The sequence below is a fragment of the Taudactylus pleione genome, unplaced genomic scaffold (genome assembly GCF_031769625.1).
Source record: "Taudactylus pleione unplaced genomic scaffold, aTauple2 ptg000015l, whole genome shotgun sequence".
Lineage (NCBI taxonomy): Eukaryota > Metazoa > Chordata > Amphibia > Anura > Myobatrachidae > Taudactylus > Taudactylus pleione.
Genome location: NW_028284417.1, coordinates 18,838,926 through 18,855,011, shown reverse-complemented (window position 1 = coordinate 18,855,011; position 16,086 = coordinate 18,838,926). Strand labels below are relative to the sequence as shown.

The window sequence follows — 16,086 nt, the reverse complement described above, 5'->3', positions numbered from 1 at the left end:
TAATTCATTTTGATGAACATCATCTTCTCCACATTCTGTGGAAGCAACCTCCTACGCCTTTCGCTGACAAGGTTCCCGGCTGCACTAAACACTCTTTCGGAGTACACACTGGAGGGGGGGCAACTCAGGTAAAATAGAGCCAGTTTGTACAGGGGCCTCCAAATTGCCTCTTTTTCCTGCCAGTACAGGTATGGACTGTCTGACATGCCTACTTGGATGCTGTCACCGATGTAATCCTCCACCATTCTGTCAATGGTGACAGTATCATATGCAGTGACAGTAGACATGTCAGAAATTGTTGCCAGGTCCTTCAGTCCGGACCAGATGTCCAAACTTGGTTCTGCCTGCCCTGCATCACCGCCAGCGGGTTGCTTAGGATACCTAAGTTTTTTCCTGGCAGCCCCAGTTGCGGGAGAAAATGAAGAAGGAGCTGTTGACGTGTCACGTTCCGCTTCAGCTGACAGTGTGTTCACCAGCAGGTCTTTGCACCTCTGCAGGCTTGTGTCGGCCGGAAAGAGAGACACCACATAGGCTTTAAACCTAGGATCGAGCACGGTGGCCAAAATGTAGTGGTCTGATTTCAACAGATTGACCACCCTGGAATCCTGGCAAAGCGAATGAAGGGCTTCATCCACAAGTCCCACATGCCGAGCGGAATCGCTCCGTCTTAGCTCCTCCTTCACTTTCTCCAGCTGCTTCTGCAAAAGCCTGATGAGGGGAATGACCTGACTCAAGCTGGCAGTGTCTGAACTGACTTCACGTGTGGCAAGTTCGAAAGGCTGGAGAACCTTGCACAACACGGAAATCATTCTCCACTGCGCTTGAGTCAGGTGCATACCCCCTCCTTTGCCTATGTCATAGGTGGATGTATAGGCTTGTATGGCCTTTTGCAGTTCCTCCATCCTCTGAAGCATATAGAGGGTTGAGTTCCACCGCGTCACAACCTCTTGCTTCAGGTGATGACGGGGCAGGTTCAAGAGTGTTTGCTGGCACTCCAGTCTTCGGCACGCAGTTGCTGAATGGAGAAAGTGGGCAGAAATTTTTCGGGCCATCCAAAGCGTCTCCTGCACGCCCCTGTCGCTTTTCAGAAAATTCTGCACCACCAAGTTTAATGTGTGAGCAAAACATGGGACGTGCTGGAATTTGCCCAGATGTAATGCCCGCACAATATTGGTGGCGTTGTCAGATATCACAAATCCCCAGGAGAGTCTAAGTGGGGTAAGCCACTGGGCGATGATTTCCCTCAGTTTCTCTAAGAGGTTGTCGGCGGTGTGCCTCTTACTGAAACCGGTGATACACAGCGTAGACTGCCTTGGAACGAGCTGGCGTTTCTGAGATGCTGCTACTGGTGACGCTGCTGCTGTTGCTGCGTAAGGTGATACATCTACCCAGTGGGCTGTCACAGTCATATAGTCCTTAGTCTGCCCTGTTCCACTTGTCCACATGTCCATGGTTAAGTGGACATTGCGTACATCGGCATATTTCAGGACACTGAGGACACTTTTTCTGACGTTTCTGTACAGTCACGGTATCGCCTGCCTAGTGAAGTGGAATCTAGATGGGATTTGGAACCGGGGACACACTACCTCCATCAATTGTCTAAATCCCACTGCACTAATGGCAGATACCGGACGCACGTCTAACACCAACATAGCAGTCAAGGCCTCAGTTATACGTTTTGCTTCAGGATGACTGCTGTCGTACTTCATCCTCCTCGCTAAGGACTGTTGGAGGGTCAATTGTTTAGTAAAAGTAGTGGTGTTCCTACTTCCTCTCTGGGATGATGAACGACTCCCAGCAGCAGCAACAGCAGCAGCAGCAGTAGGCGTAGCAATGCAGGATCCTCCGGAGGAATCCCGGATAGGAGAGTCAGTCATGCCAGTGACATGGCCTGCAGGACTACTTCCGATCCTGACTAAGGAGGAAATTGACGAGGAGGGAGTTGACGGTGTGGTTTGCAGGCGCTTGGATACAACAGGACAACGGGATTTAGGTGTCCCTGGACTGCTTACGGTCTTAGCCAAAGTTTCTGAACTTGACAGTAACTTTTTATGAATGCGCTGCAGGTGCCGTATAAGGGAGGATGTTCCTAGGTGGTTGACGTCCCTACCCCTACTTATTTCACCTTTACATATGCTACATATGGCAAGACAGTTGTTGTCCGGATTTGGATAGAAATATTGCCAGACCAAAGAGGTGGAATGTTTGGTCTTCTGCCCAGGCATGACTGTGATGGGCTTTTTCATCCCACGGACAACAACTGTCTCCCCCGGAGCCTGATTTAAACAAACCACATCACCATTAGAATCCTCCTGGCCTACTTCCTCCTCAGCGCCAGCTACACCAGTATCCTCATCCTGTTGTACTTCAACAGTGACATCTTCAATTTGCATATCAGCAAGTGGACTGTGGTGTGCTCCTTTCAGCACTTGCAGGGGGCGTGCAAATGGTGGAAAGAGCCACCTCTTCCCATCCAGTGCTGGGAAGGTCAGGCATCGCACCCACCACCACACTTGGACTCTCCTTGGGGATTTGTGATATCTTCTTAGAAAGCACAGTTCTTCGCTGTGCTTTTGCCAGCTTAACTCGTTTGATTTTTTTAGTGGGAGGAGGGCTTCCATCGTCATGTGAAGCTGAACCACTAGTCATGAACATATTAGGGATCGACCTTAGCCGTTCCTTGCCACTCCGTATCGTAAATGGCATATTGGCAAGTTTACGTTTCTCTTCAGCTGATTTAAATGTTTTTTTCAAGGTCATTTTCCTGAACTTTGTCATTTGGGATTGTATGTGCCCTCTACTATGACATTGGGCATCGGCCTTGACAGACGACGTTGATGGCATGTTATCGTCTATGTCATGACTAGTGGCAGCAGCTTCAGCACTAGGAGGTAGTGGTTCTTGATCTTTCTCTATTTTATTTTTATCGGAGAAAGTTTGGTCCTCCATTTATGTTATATCGATTTGATATATACGTGCGGCTAAACACAGAAAATATTTTTTTATTTTTGCTGGAGAGTAGTGCACTTTGTGGGTTACACCACCCTTTAAGAAATGAGCCAGCCGGCTCTTTACTTATGGGACACAGGCACACGCTTGGCGCTGCTCCTTTGTTGATGCACGTGTGGCTATTGCGCACACAATTCACAAACACATAAAAAATAATTTGTTATTTGGTTTGGAGTGTACTTTGGGGGTTACAGTACCCTTTAATGGTCAAGCCAGCTGGCCCCTTACTTATGACACAGGCGCACGCTTGGCACTACTTTGTTGATGAACGTGCGGCTACTGCGCACACAATTCACAAACACAGAAAATATTTTTTGTTTTGGTTTGGAGTGTATTTTGGGGGTTACAGCACCCTTTAACGGTCAAGCCAGCCGGCCCTTTACTTATGACACAGGCGCACACTTGGCACTACTTTGTTGATGCACGTGCGGCTGCTGTGCACACAATTCACAAACACAGAAAATAATTTTTTTTTTGGTTTGGACTGGAGTGTACTTTGGGGGTTACAGCACCCTTTAACTGTCAAGCCAGCCGGCCCTTTATTTATGACACAGGCGCACGCTTGGCACTACTTTGTTGATGCACGTGCGGCTACTGCGCACACAATTCACAAACACAGAAAATATATATTTTTTTGGACTGGAATGTACTTTGGGGGTCACAGCACCCTTTAACGGTCAAGCCAGCCGGCCCTTTACTTATGACACAGGCGCATGCTTGGCACTACTTTGTTGATGCACGTGCGGCTACTGTGCACACAATTCACAAACACAGAAAATATATATTTTTTTGGTTTGGACTGGAGTGTACTTTGGGGGTTACAGCACCCTTTAACGGTCAAGCCAGCCGGCCCTTTACTTATGTCACAGGTGCACGCTTGGTACTACTTTGTTGATGCACGTGCAGCTACTGTGCACACAATTCACAAACACAGAAAATATATATTTTTTTGGTTTGGAGTGTATTTTGGGGGTTACAGCACCCTTTAATGGTCAAGCCAGCTGGCCCTTTACTTATGACACAGGCGCACGCTTGGCACTACTTTGTTGATGCACGTGCGGCTACTGCGCACACAATTCACAAACACAGAAAATATATATATTTTTTGTTTGGAGTGTACTTTGGGAGTTACAGCACCCTTTAACGGTCAAGCCAGCCGGCCCTTTACTTATGACACAGGCGCACGCTTGGCACTACTTTGTTGATGCACGTGTGGCTACTGCGCACACAATTCACAAACACAGAAAATAATTTTTTTTTTGGTTTGGACTGGAGTGTACTTTGGGGGTTACAGCACCCTTTAACTGTCAAGCCTGCCGGCCCTTTACTTATGATACAGGCACACGCTTGGCACTACTTTGTTGATGCACGTGCGGCTACTGCGCACACAATTCACAAACACAGAAAATATATATTTTTTTGGTTTGGAGTGTACTTTGGGGGTCACGGCACCCTTTAACGGTCAAGCCAGCCGGCCCTTTACTTATGACACAGGCGCACGCTTGGCACTACTTTGTTGATGCACGTGCGGCTACTGCGCACACAATTCACAAACACAGAAAATATATATTTTTTTGGTTTGGAGTGTACTTTGGGGGTCACGGCACCCTTTAACGGTCAAGCCAGCCGGCCCTTTACTTATGACACAGGCGCACGCTTGGCACTACTTTGTTGATGCACGTGCGGCTACTGCGCACACAATTCACAAACACAGAAAATATATATTTTTTTGGTTTGGAGTGTACTTTGGGGGTTACAGCACCCTTTAACGGTCAAGCCAGCCGGCCCTTTACTTATGACACAGGCGCACGCTTGGCACTACTTTGTTGATGCACGTGCGGCTACTGCGCACACAATTCTCAAACATAGAAAATAATTTTTTTTTCGGTTTGGACTGGAGTGTACTTTGTGGGTTACAGCACCCTTTAACGGTCAAGCCAGCCGGCCCTTTACTTATGACACAGGCGCACGCTTGGCACTACTTTGTTGATGCACGTGCGGCTACTGCGCACACAATTCACAAACACACAAAAAATATTATTTTTTTAGCACTTGGGGGGAGCACCCCTGATGGACAGAGCACCCCCTGGACAACACTACAGCACCCCTTTAGGACTGGGACACTGCACAGGACTTTGGAGTGGACACAGCCCCTATGGAGAACTGACTGCACAACACAGTCCAGCCAGCCCCTATGTACTTTGAAGTAGTGGACACAGCCCCTATTAACAACAGCTGCACAGCACAACACAGCCAGCCCCTATGGACTTTGAAATAGTGGACACAGCCCCTATTAACAACAGCTGCACAGCACAACACAGCCAGCCCCTATGGACTTTGAAGTAGTGGACAACAGCAGCACAGCACAGCACAGCACAGCACAACACTACTCTGCACTACACTACACTACACTACACAGCCCAGCCAGCCCTAACTCCCACCCTCCCTCTTCACTGTCCACAGCCGAGTGAGAAAATGGCGCCGCCGCGGGTACCTTATATAGGATCCAAAACCCGCAAGACCCGGAAGGCGGGATGATGACGTTTTGCCTCGATTTCAGATCTGAGTCAGGCGGAAAAAGTCGAGCCTGACTCGGATCTGACTCGGATCGGGGGGGCTCGGGGTAGTTCGGATTTCAGAAATCCGAACCCGCTCACCCCTAGTTGTAACACAGAAGCATATATTACTGATGTGTCCTGAGAGACCTCTCTTACCCATGAAGAGCTGGTTACATCTTGTGATTTTGTCAACTCATCATTGGCTCCTCTTTAATCCTTATTTTAAATATAATATTTTTAATAGTATAGTAACTGCCCCCCTATCATGCAATGATGGCTGTTTCAGAAGTTTACCAGTTGATAATCTACTAGCTGACCTAGAGGCATACTTGCCTACTTTTGGAAAAGAATTTCGGGGAGATTGTGAAAGCAACATCCATGTGTGGCACTGAAGAGGGCGTATACTGCTTTGACTGAGAGGCATGTTATAAAATTGATTTCTTCCAACTGTAATTGAGTCTTAAAGCAGTTGCATTCATAGTTCAGCACGTAGCACACTTATTTGGGCACAAATCACCTGTAATTCATCACACATCCTGGGGCACAAAGACACTCATGTAGCCAGGGAAGTGCAGGCAGGGTATAGAGGGGAGGAAGAGCCTCCCCATCATTCTCCGGTGAGTTGATATAAAAATGATTAGAATAATACAAAGAAGATATTTATAACTTATAAACATCTTCTTTGTTTATTGTAAATATTTTTATAGTTAACACTCACCAGCTTTGTGGAGCACCCTGGGACTGCAGGGAGATGAGAGATAAGGCAGCAACAGGTCTGCCTCTCTTCTGTATAGTCAGACAATGCTTGCAGAGCTGAGCCGGGCCACACCATTGGTTGTAAGCTGCACAGAAAGAGAGCTACTAGAGGCCTGCCTCTAAATATGGGGTTCTTCAGCACTGATGGACACCTTGGATGTGTCATGTGACCGGAAAGTGCGCTGCAGTGGTTAGAGATCAGAGCTCAGTCAGCAGCAAGAAGAGAAGACACAGAGTTGCTGGTATGAGAATCAATAGACATTGAAGCTTAGTGTAGTGAGGGGAGAGTTATAGTAAGTAGAGGGTGAGACAGGCTCCCAGCACTCAGACCCATCTCCATGTTTGCCACACTAGCCATTGACCTCACCTCATGTCACTGCATGTAGCTACCCTTGTGCTGTAGAGCGGCGCCCATTTTCTTGAAGCACACATGTTCCTTATTCTGCTCCCCAGTGTTTCCTCCATGATGGTCAGAGAATTATGACATTATCACTGTTTTGTTCACAGTCAGGCCGGCCTCAGGGAGATCACCACTATTTCAGAGCTCTGAAAAAGGAAGATCTTAAATTTGTGGTCTGAATGAGGCTGATAATTGGAATGCAGTTTTCTTTTCCCCAACTGGGCAGGTTGCTATTAAGAGAACAGTAATATGTCAGTGGTGACACTGACATTAGTGCCTCCTCCTACTGCTGCTAGAGGATTTGTGTTTTCAGAAGCTGGAATAGTTTTTAGTGACCTTCTGTGTGAGAGAGGAATAAGTAGGGGTATAATGAAAGTGGGACTGAGACAGAGGGTGTTAATTTGTTACACTGGTAATTAAATCTAGTGGTAAGCATGTTGAAAACAGATAACTGTGGTACAGGCTTTCAAGCAGTTAAGTGGTGTTCTCAAGGTAGAGATGCTGGTTCTATGGTCTATTTTCCAATTTATAACAGTTGGAGGATGGACCATCAGTTGTTTTTGTGCAGCATTCCAGTTTCTTATTTTGTTTCAACTCTTCCAATTGGTATAATAATAAAGACTGTTTGGCTGATGGGACTTGGAGGTTACAGACAAATAATTAGGAACGCTAGTTTCTTAAAAGTTTAATAAAAACATTTATTATGTGATATATGGAACCTAGGGAGGAGATTATCTAGCTACTTTTTGCCAATGGTAAATACACTTTTGATATATTATTTTCAGCAGCTGAAATTTAACTGATTAATTTCCAGTTCTCTCAAATTAGAGAGCAACTGCCAAACAATATAGCATAAGTGTTTAAAGCTCCTGTAGATTAATTGTATCTTTATTTGTATACTGCACAAGTCAGTAGGTATGTGAAAACCTTGGGAGTCATTTATTGTGCACCAAACTTATTAAGAAAAATGTGTCCAAAATCAGTACATGTATTGTATTTATTCTTCAATATGGGGAATACAGCATGAGCTGTAGAACTTTGCAGCAAATTAGGGCATTGGCTTGTTACATTCAGGACTGTTGAGAGCTCTCTGCATGAGATAGACAGAGAGGGGGTGGGAGACACATTCAGGAAATGGACTCAGAGGAGATACATGCAGGAGATGGATTAAGAGGGGACACATGCAGGAGATGGACTGAGAGGAGACACATGCAGGAGATGGATTGAGAGGAGACACATGCAGGAGATGGACTGAGAGGAGACACATGCAGGAGATGGACTGAGAGGAGACACATGCAGGAGATGGACTGAGAGGGGACACATGCAGGAGATGGGCTGAGAGGGGACACATGCAGGAGATGAACTGGGAGGAGACACATGCAGAAGATTAACTGGGAGGAGACACATTGGCGATGAACTGAGAGGAGACACATGCAGGAGATGGACTGAGAGGAGACACATGCAGGAAATGGACTGATAGGAGACACATGCAAGAGATGGACTAAGAGGGGACACATGCAGGAGATGGACTGAGAGGGGACACATGCAGGAGATGGACTAAGAGGGGACACATGCAGGAAATGGACTGATAGGAGACACATGCAGGAGATGGACTAAGAGGAGACACATATAGGAGATGAACTGAGAGGAGACACATGCAGGAGATGGACTGAGAGGAGACACATGCAGGAAATGGACTGATAGGAGACACATGCAGGAGATGGACTAAGAGGGGACACATGCAGGAGATGGACTGAGAGGGGACACATGCAGGAAATTGACTGATAGGAGACACATGCAGGAGATGGACTAAGAGGGGACACATGCAGGAGTTGGACTGAGAGGGGACACATGCAGAGTTGGACAGAGAGCGGGGGTCACAAGCAGAAAAAGCACTGAGGAGTTCTAGATACAAGCAGGAGATGAATTAAGTGGGGGGAGACACATACAGGAGTTATGCAGGGAGGCTCAGAGATACAGAAAGGAGATGTACTGAAGTGAGTTGACAGGAAAAAAGTGATGAGGCTGTGGGGATAAAGGAGACAGTGGGCCTGATTCAGAGCCGCTCGTAAGCGGCCACTCGTTCGCTCTGAGCAATGTTCGCACATCTGCGCATGCGTATGGGTCGTAATGCACATGCACCAACCAGTCAGTGCGTTCGTAAATCGTGTATTCGCAAAATAGCGAGTGCCTGCTAATTTGAGTGACAGGATGAGGCGTTTGTGGGTGGTAACAAGGGAAGGTGCTTGAAAACGGGGAGTGGAGATCCGAACGCAGGCGTGCCAAACGGTCAAAATGGGCGTTTTAAGGGGGTGCATAATTAACAAAGCAGCGTCATCGACCACGTCACTTGGTTGTCTCTTAGCCTGAACTGTTTGCATGATTGCGGTAGGAAAATCCAACCATAAGCACTGCGAGCAGTTCAGATGCCTTTCGATGTACTCGATTAATCTAATAAATAGCGGAGATGACGTATGATGCGAACGGCCAGGGGGCGTTTTTACAAAATAGCTAGCGCATATTTCGTTCGCTCGCTCAGATATAGAGGCGTCAACAGACCGCAAAGAGTGAGCGCTCTATTTAAATATCCGGCCCCTTTTTCTGAACGAGCGAGCGCAAATAGCGTCCGGCTCTGAATCAGGCCCAGAGCTCACAGACAGGGTCCATGCTGGGAAATTGGAGTCCTCCTCACCATTCTAGGTGTCAAAGAGCAGTTCAACCAATCAGGAACTCTTCCAGTCTGCATGTGCTGAGCTCCTTTACTCAGAGCTTAGCATGTTTCTCTGATCCCTGAGCTGAGATTCATGGGACTGACTCCACTGTATGAGAGCTGCAGGGACTTCTCCTGCTGCTCTCTCTGAATCAATCCTTACTGAGTGCACAACAAGGCACCCGATCACACCCATACACCTCACACAAGCCCGCCGGCCAGGCAGAGCTTGTGAATAGAAGTGTAAATAAAAACTACAACTATCTGCAGGTGACAGATTGGCACTAGACAATTGTCTGCACCACTTAGTTGGTATTCCTACTGTACCCTAAGCCAGTTAACCTGCCGGTATATTTTTTGTGTGTGAAAGGAAAGTGGAGAATATGAAGGAAACCCACACAAACTTGGAGAGAGCATACCACCTCTACACAGATAGTGTCCTGGCTGGAATTGGTGGCCCTGGTTAAACATTTGTTTATGGCTTATGTCTTAAATCTGTGTTAATAAAGGTGAAAGTGATAAACATGATGACATCATACTAGAAATTGGTCTGAACTCAGACCCCTCCCACCTGTGTCAGTGATGTTACTTCTAGAGAGTTACAGCATAACTCACATCTACAAACACGTCTGTTATTTTAATTTCCCATACTTTCTCATCACATACCACCTAATGATTACAGACATTCCTGAAAAGCAACCAATAACAACATCACAACATTATGCACAATCCAAAATGTATGACAGTATAGAACAATTTTAAAAGGCACACAGGGACACACATACAGAAAGGAATAGCGTGGATGTCGCAAAAAGTATAATAATGAAGGTGATAATAAAAAATATGCTAAGGATAATCTATTGCATAAAATCCAGTGCTAATAAAAGAAACAGAAAGATGATCAATAAGAGAGAAATCGAGAAAGAGGAGGAGGAAGAATAGAGGGAGAGGGGAGTACTGAATAGAGAAAGGAGGAAAGAGAGAGAAAGAAAATAAAAATACCCAGGCACAACATTAAGGGGCCTATTCATTATGTTAATTATCGAGTCTGAATGAATAATTAACATATTAACTCACCTTTCATCTAGCAGAGGGAGTCGGAGGGATCCAAAAGTATCCCTTTTCATGACCTGGGACTCCTTCCCATAGGTAAGGAACAGGTAGTGGGAGCACTCACCATCTGAAGATGGAGAATGCTCCAGAAATCAAGCTCCGAAAATATTGTATTTTCGGAGCTTGATGAAATCTGTCCTCATACTAGTGTATGGGGACAGCGGGCCATTCCACCAGAGGAAGGTAGCAGGAGCTATCTGTGATACTAGTGTATGGGGACAGCGGGCCATTCCACCAGAGGAAGGTAAGCAGGAGCTATCTGTGATACTAGTGTATGGGGGCAGCGGGCCATTCCACCAGAGGAAGGTAAGCAGGAGCTATCTGTGATATTAGTGTATGGGGACAGCGGCCATTCCGCCAGAGGAAGGTAAGCAGGAGATATATGTGATACTAGTGTATGGGGACAGCGGGCCATTTTGCCAGAGGAAGGTAAGCAGGAGCTATCTGTGATATTAGTGTATGGGGACAGCAGGCCATTCCACCAGAGGAAGGTAAGCAGGAGCTATCTGTGATACTAGTGTATGGGGACAGTGGGCCATTCCGTGAGAGGAAGGTAAGCAGGAGCTATCTGTGATACTAGTGTATGGGGACAGCGGGCTATTCCGCCAGAGGAAGGTAAGCAGGAGCTATCTGTGATACTAGTGTATGGGGACAGCGGGCCAATCCACGAGAGGAAGGTAAGCAGGAGCTATCTGTGATACTAGTGTATGGGGACAGTGGGCCATACCGCCAGAGGAAGGTAAGTAGGAGATATCTGTAATAGTAGTAAATGGGGACAGCAGGCCATTCTGCCAAAGGAAGGTAAGTAGGAGATATCTGTGATACTAGTGTGTGGGGACAGCGGGCCATTCCGCGAGAGGAAGGTAAGCAAGAGCTATCTATGATATCTCCTGCTTTACCTTCTTGATAAATGGCCCAATAACTTGCAGGTGAAAATTTTCATTTCCACCTGCTTTTGTAGAAATTAAGTGATGATGAATAGAGCCATGAGTAACTCATAACAGTAGTGGGATATTGGAGCTGTCTTTATTGCCAGTATTATTTTTCATAGGTTTTTTCGTTTATCTATGCACTAATGTATGTTGTCTACAAATAAAATTTAGACTGTATATTAAAAGCAGTGTCCCATAAACGTTGATTGCCCTTTCTGAGATATTAGAAAAATATGTTGCCTGGCAATATTTTGGTACATTTTGTGTCTCCTAGTAGGAATCGCTGTTATTTTACTCCTAAGCATCAATTTTGCTCTATTGTATAATCTTTCTCTGCTGACATAAGTAAAGAGATTACAAAATAAAGTCAATTGAAAAAAATAGAAAAGCTTAGAGCTCTGCTGATAGAATATTAATAAAATCATATATGCACATTCTGCTCTACCTAAATCTCATTATAATACCCTGACTACCTGACTATTGTTGTGTGCACAGTAAATATCCCACAGTTATATAGAATGGCTATATTCTCCCATTACTGACTGGGTCTGCTCAACAAGAGAAAATAATTGGTAATCTATGCGCAAAACTTAAAGCAGGTGTAACTGAACAAAAAGAGACTTATGATTACACCCTATTCACTACAAATACTATCAGTTATTCCATCTGTCTATTTGTTCTATTTGTCAATCCAATAAGTTAACACATCTATAAGAACTCTAGCTGTGCTTCAAAGTCCATTGTTGACTGAGTTCCCTTATCTTGCGACACTGTAACAAAGCTTACAGGAAGTTATGCGATTGTTAAATAAAAATGCATACTGCTTCAGCTCTCCATTAGAGAAATCTTTTTGGAAAATAAATGATGAACAAGTGTCCCTTTTAAGTTAGTTTAACAAAAAAAATCTAAAACAAAAAAGTGTCCTTCGTCTTACATTCTTTAACACACCAAGTGAGAAATGCATACAACTAACTTGCCGCTATGATTGTAACTGTAATAAAACCTATATTTTGTAACATAGTTTCGCAACTACATCAATAGGATATGGGCATTGTTAAAGTACCTTTTCCATTACAGTTTGTTCTTGAATATTCATGGATTTTACCACAATTTTGAAGTCATCAGCACTAAAAAAAAGTTATTATTAGCTTTTGAAGTTGCAGCATGAAAACCAAACCACAATTTCAAACACTGTTTCAATGACCGCTCAACTGTGAATAATGAAATCTTATTGAAGGCTAAAATATGAAATTCATTTATCACTAATGATTAACATTGAGTCATCTCATTATACAGTTCAGTGTTTATGGAAGTTAAGTAAAATAAGATAATTTATATGCAGAGGACAATTAAAATTTTCACATTAAATAGCAAAATGATGATTTTCTCCCTCTAAGATTATCCTACATTCAATGCACAAATATCAGCCACGTGTCCATGTGATTCGGAAAGATTGCGGTGATGAACTGTCTCCCGTAAAACCAATTCCAGCAGGAGAAGGAGAGAAAGCGTTCACATTCCCTGAAACAATATTTACAACAGTTACAGCATACCAGAATCAACAGGTACTCAGTGCTTATATTTATTTCTATTTAAAAACTGAAACCTATAATTTCAAATTATTATAAATGGAGTAAATTTGCACTAAAAGTTGCGTATTTAAAACAAAACAGTAAAATAGATGCCTTAACTGTTGTAGTCACTGGAATATATTGTTTGCTTAGCTAAAAGTTTAATATGCTAACTGGTCATGTGACCCTGCTCCTTAATTTACAACAGCTTAACAGGAAATACTTCATTAGATTTATTAATTAATCTTATGTATTTTATACAGAAGCTGATTTATGACATAATATATAACAAATACTATTGTATTTATACATAACAAATTTTGACCAGTATGCTGTTTGGCAATATTTTAAAATAAGCACACTCCTCATGAGAATGGTGCTTCATTGTCTTGCGTCATCCATAAAATAGCTAGAGGTGGCATGAATTTCAGTGAAATCAAAAATTTTAAAGGTTTCAGATTACTTTATACACACACAGTAGCATGGCCATTGTTACATAAAGAGTTATAAATGACAAGATAAGCTTTGCCATTTGAGCTTTTTGTCTTGTACCATATCACTATTTAAACACTGCTTGGTCGGTATGTACATCTTCCATGTATTTTATGGGTATGATGAAACAAAAGCCAAATTTGCAGTTCTTAGTATAACATTTTTCTGCAGGCTTGCATATTGGTTTTGCATGAGCTTATGAATTTGGGTGCAACGTTAGGCATAGGAGATTCACTTAAAGCTTTGCAATCAATTTGCTTACAGAACCTGAAGTTTCTTGGTACAAATATTAGGTACAAATATGAAAATATGGAGTTGTAGTAGTAGCAGTAACAGTAGTACCAGTAACAGTAGTTGTAGTAGCAGTAGCAGTAGTAGTAGTAGCAGTAGTAGTAGCAGCAGTAGTAGTAGCAGTAGTAGTAGCAGCAGCAGTAGTAGTAATAGTCATAGCAGTAACAGTAGTAGTCATAGTAGCAGCAGTAGTAGCAGCAGTAGTAGTAGTAGCAGTAGCAGAAGTAGTAGTAGTAGCAGTGGTAGTAGTAGTAGAAGTAGTAGTAGCAGTAGTAGTTGTAGCAGTAGTAACAGTAACAGCAGTAGCAGTAGTAACAGTAGTATTAGTAGTAGTAGCAGTAGCAGTAGTAGCTGCAGTATTAGTAGTAGTAGTAGCAGTAACAGTGGCAGCAGTAGTATCAGTAGTATTAGTAGTAGTAGCAGTAGTAGCAGCAGCAACAGTAGTAGCAGTAGTATTAGTAGTAGTAGTAGCAGTAGTAGCAACAGTATTATTAGTATTAACAGTAGCAGTAGTAGCAGTAATATTAGTAGTAGTAGTAGTAGTAGTAGTAGCAGCAGTAGTAGTAGAAGCAGTAGAATTAGTAGTAGCAGCAGTAGTAGTAGAATTAGTAGTAGCAGCAGTAGTAGTAGAAGCAGTAGAATTAGTAGTAGCAGAATCAGTAGTAGCAGTAGTATGTCGTAGAATCAGTAGTAGCAGTAGTAATAGTAACAGTAACAGTAGTATTAGTAGAAGTAGCAGTAGTAGTAGTAGCAGTAGTAGCCGCAGTATTAGTAGTAGTAACAGTAGTAGCACTAACAGTAGTAGTAGCAGTAGTAGTAGTAATAGCAGTAGCAGCAGTAGTATCAGTAGTATTAGTAGTAGTAGTAGTAGTAGCAGTAGTAGCAGTAACACTAACAATAGTAGCAGTAGTATTAGTAGTAGTAGCAGCAGTATTAGTAGCAGTAGTATTAGTAGTAACAGTAGCAGTAGGAGCAGTAATATTAGTAGTAGTAGCAATAGTAGTAGAAGCTGTAGAATTAGTAGTAGCAGTAGTATTAGTAGTAACAGTAGCAGAAATAGTAGTAGTAGCAGTATTAGTAGAAGCAGTAGAATAAGTAGTAGCAGTATTAGCAGTAACAGTAGTAGCAGTAGTAGCAGTAGTATTAGTAGTAGTAATAGCAGTAACAGTAGTAGCAGTAGTAGTAGTGGTAGTAGTAATTTTATTGTCACATGGTTGTATACAGTCAGATGCTTTTTGGAAAACTATATACAAGTATTACATACACATCCATTAGGAGATGGAGAAGCCCCAGTTTCTGAAATCTTGTACACAATGCAAAATTATTTAAATGTGAAAACATTGCTGGATTCCCTGAGATTCTAGCCAGAGGGCATGCACAATAAGCACATTGCTTTTATTCATAGACAATGTGCAAATGGTTTCCATATTTAACAATGCTATTTACAATGAAATGAGTCTTCTGCACTCTGCACTTCTGCAAACTATCAAAAATAGCATGCCTCAATGCAAACATTAGCACGTTTTATGTGATGTCTGTTTGCATTTTTAGGGCAATAACAGATTTATTATACCAAAATCCTAATCTACTGGAGTCATGTGTTCTTTCTAGTCTTGTGTTTCATTTATAAGTATGTAAGATAAATATATCTGGTAGCAAATTACATTGTGTTTGAATTACATTAGAAAATTAATGAATCGATTGGTCATTGAGATTACAAAATAATATACGACCAGAAAACTGAGCATAGATGAATAAAAGCAGACGAGAATAATGAAATAAAAGGAGGTGAATTGTTGTGCCATAATAGCATAATATAAAAGAGGAATGCATGGATTGTACATCTGATCAGTGCAGCTGGACACAGGTCAAAGTACAAAGACTAACAGTCAGTCAGTCATTTGTTACCATGTTCCACTTTGTCTCTTGCACGTTTTGGCAGATCACTGCTTGCGATACATTATTAAATGTGTATAATTTCAATTGATTTTTTTATGTCAACACAATAAAATGTATAGACTGTGTTTATTAATTTTTGTAGGTTTATTTGCTGTATACCTGTATTTGTTTGCATCTGTTCTTGCCAGTTATTTGCAGAATTAATAACAATTGAAGATTCCCTAAGCTTTGCTTGTTAGCTATAAAATGTTAAGACTATTAAGAGAAAATCATATTTATTTCCTGTTTGCAATTTATATTTAGAAATTGAGCACAAATGTCTATTTATACAAAATGTATTATTTTACATTATGAG

General features: G+C 42.8%; 1 protein-coding gene across 1 annotated transcript in view; it reads left to right on the top strand.

Annotated features, from left to right (window-relative positions):
- The window catches only part of TBX18 (T-box transcription factor 18), a 45,822-nt gene that overhangs the window by 12,670 nt on the left and 17,066 nt on the right, over positions 1-16,086 (top strand). The window contains exon 5 of the mRNA XM_088470626.1: positions 12,876-13,043. Within this exon, the coding sequence (XP_088326752.1) occupies positions 12,876-13,043 (168 nt within the window). The remainder of the gene's footprint in view (positions 1-12,875; positions 13,044-16,086) is intronic.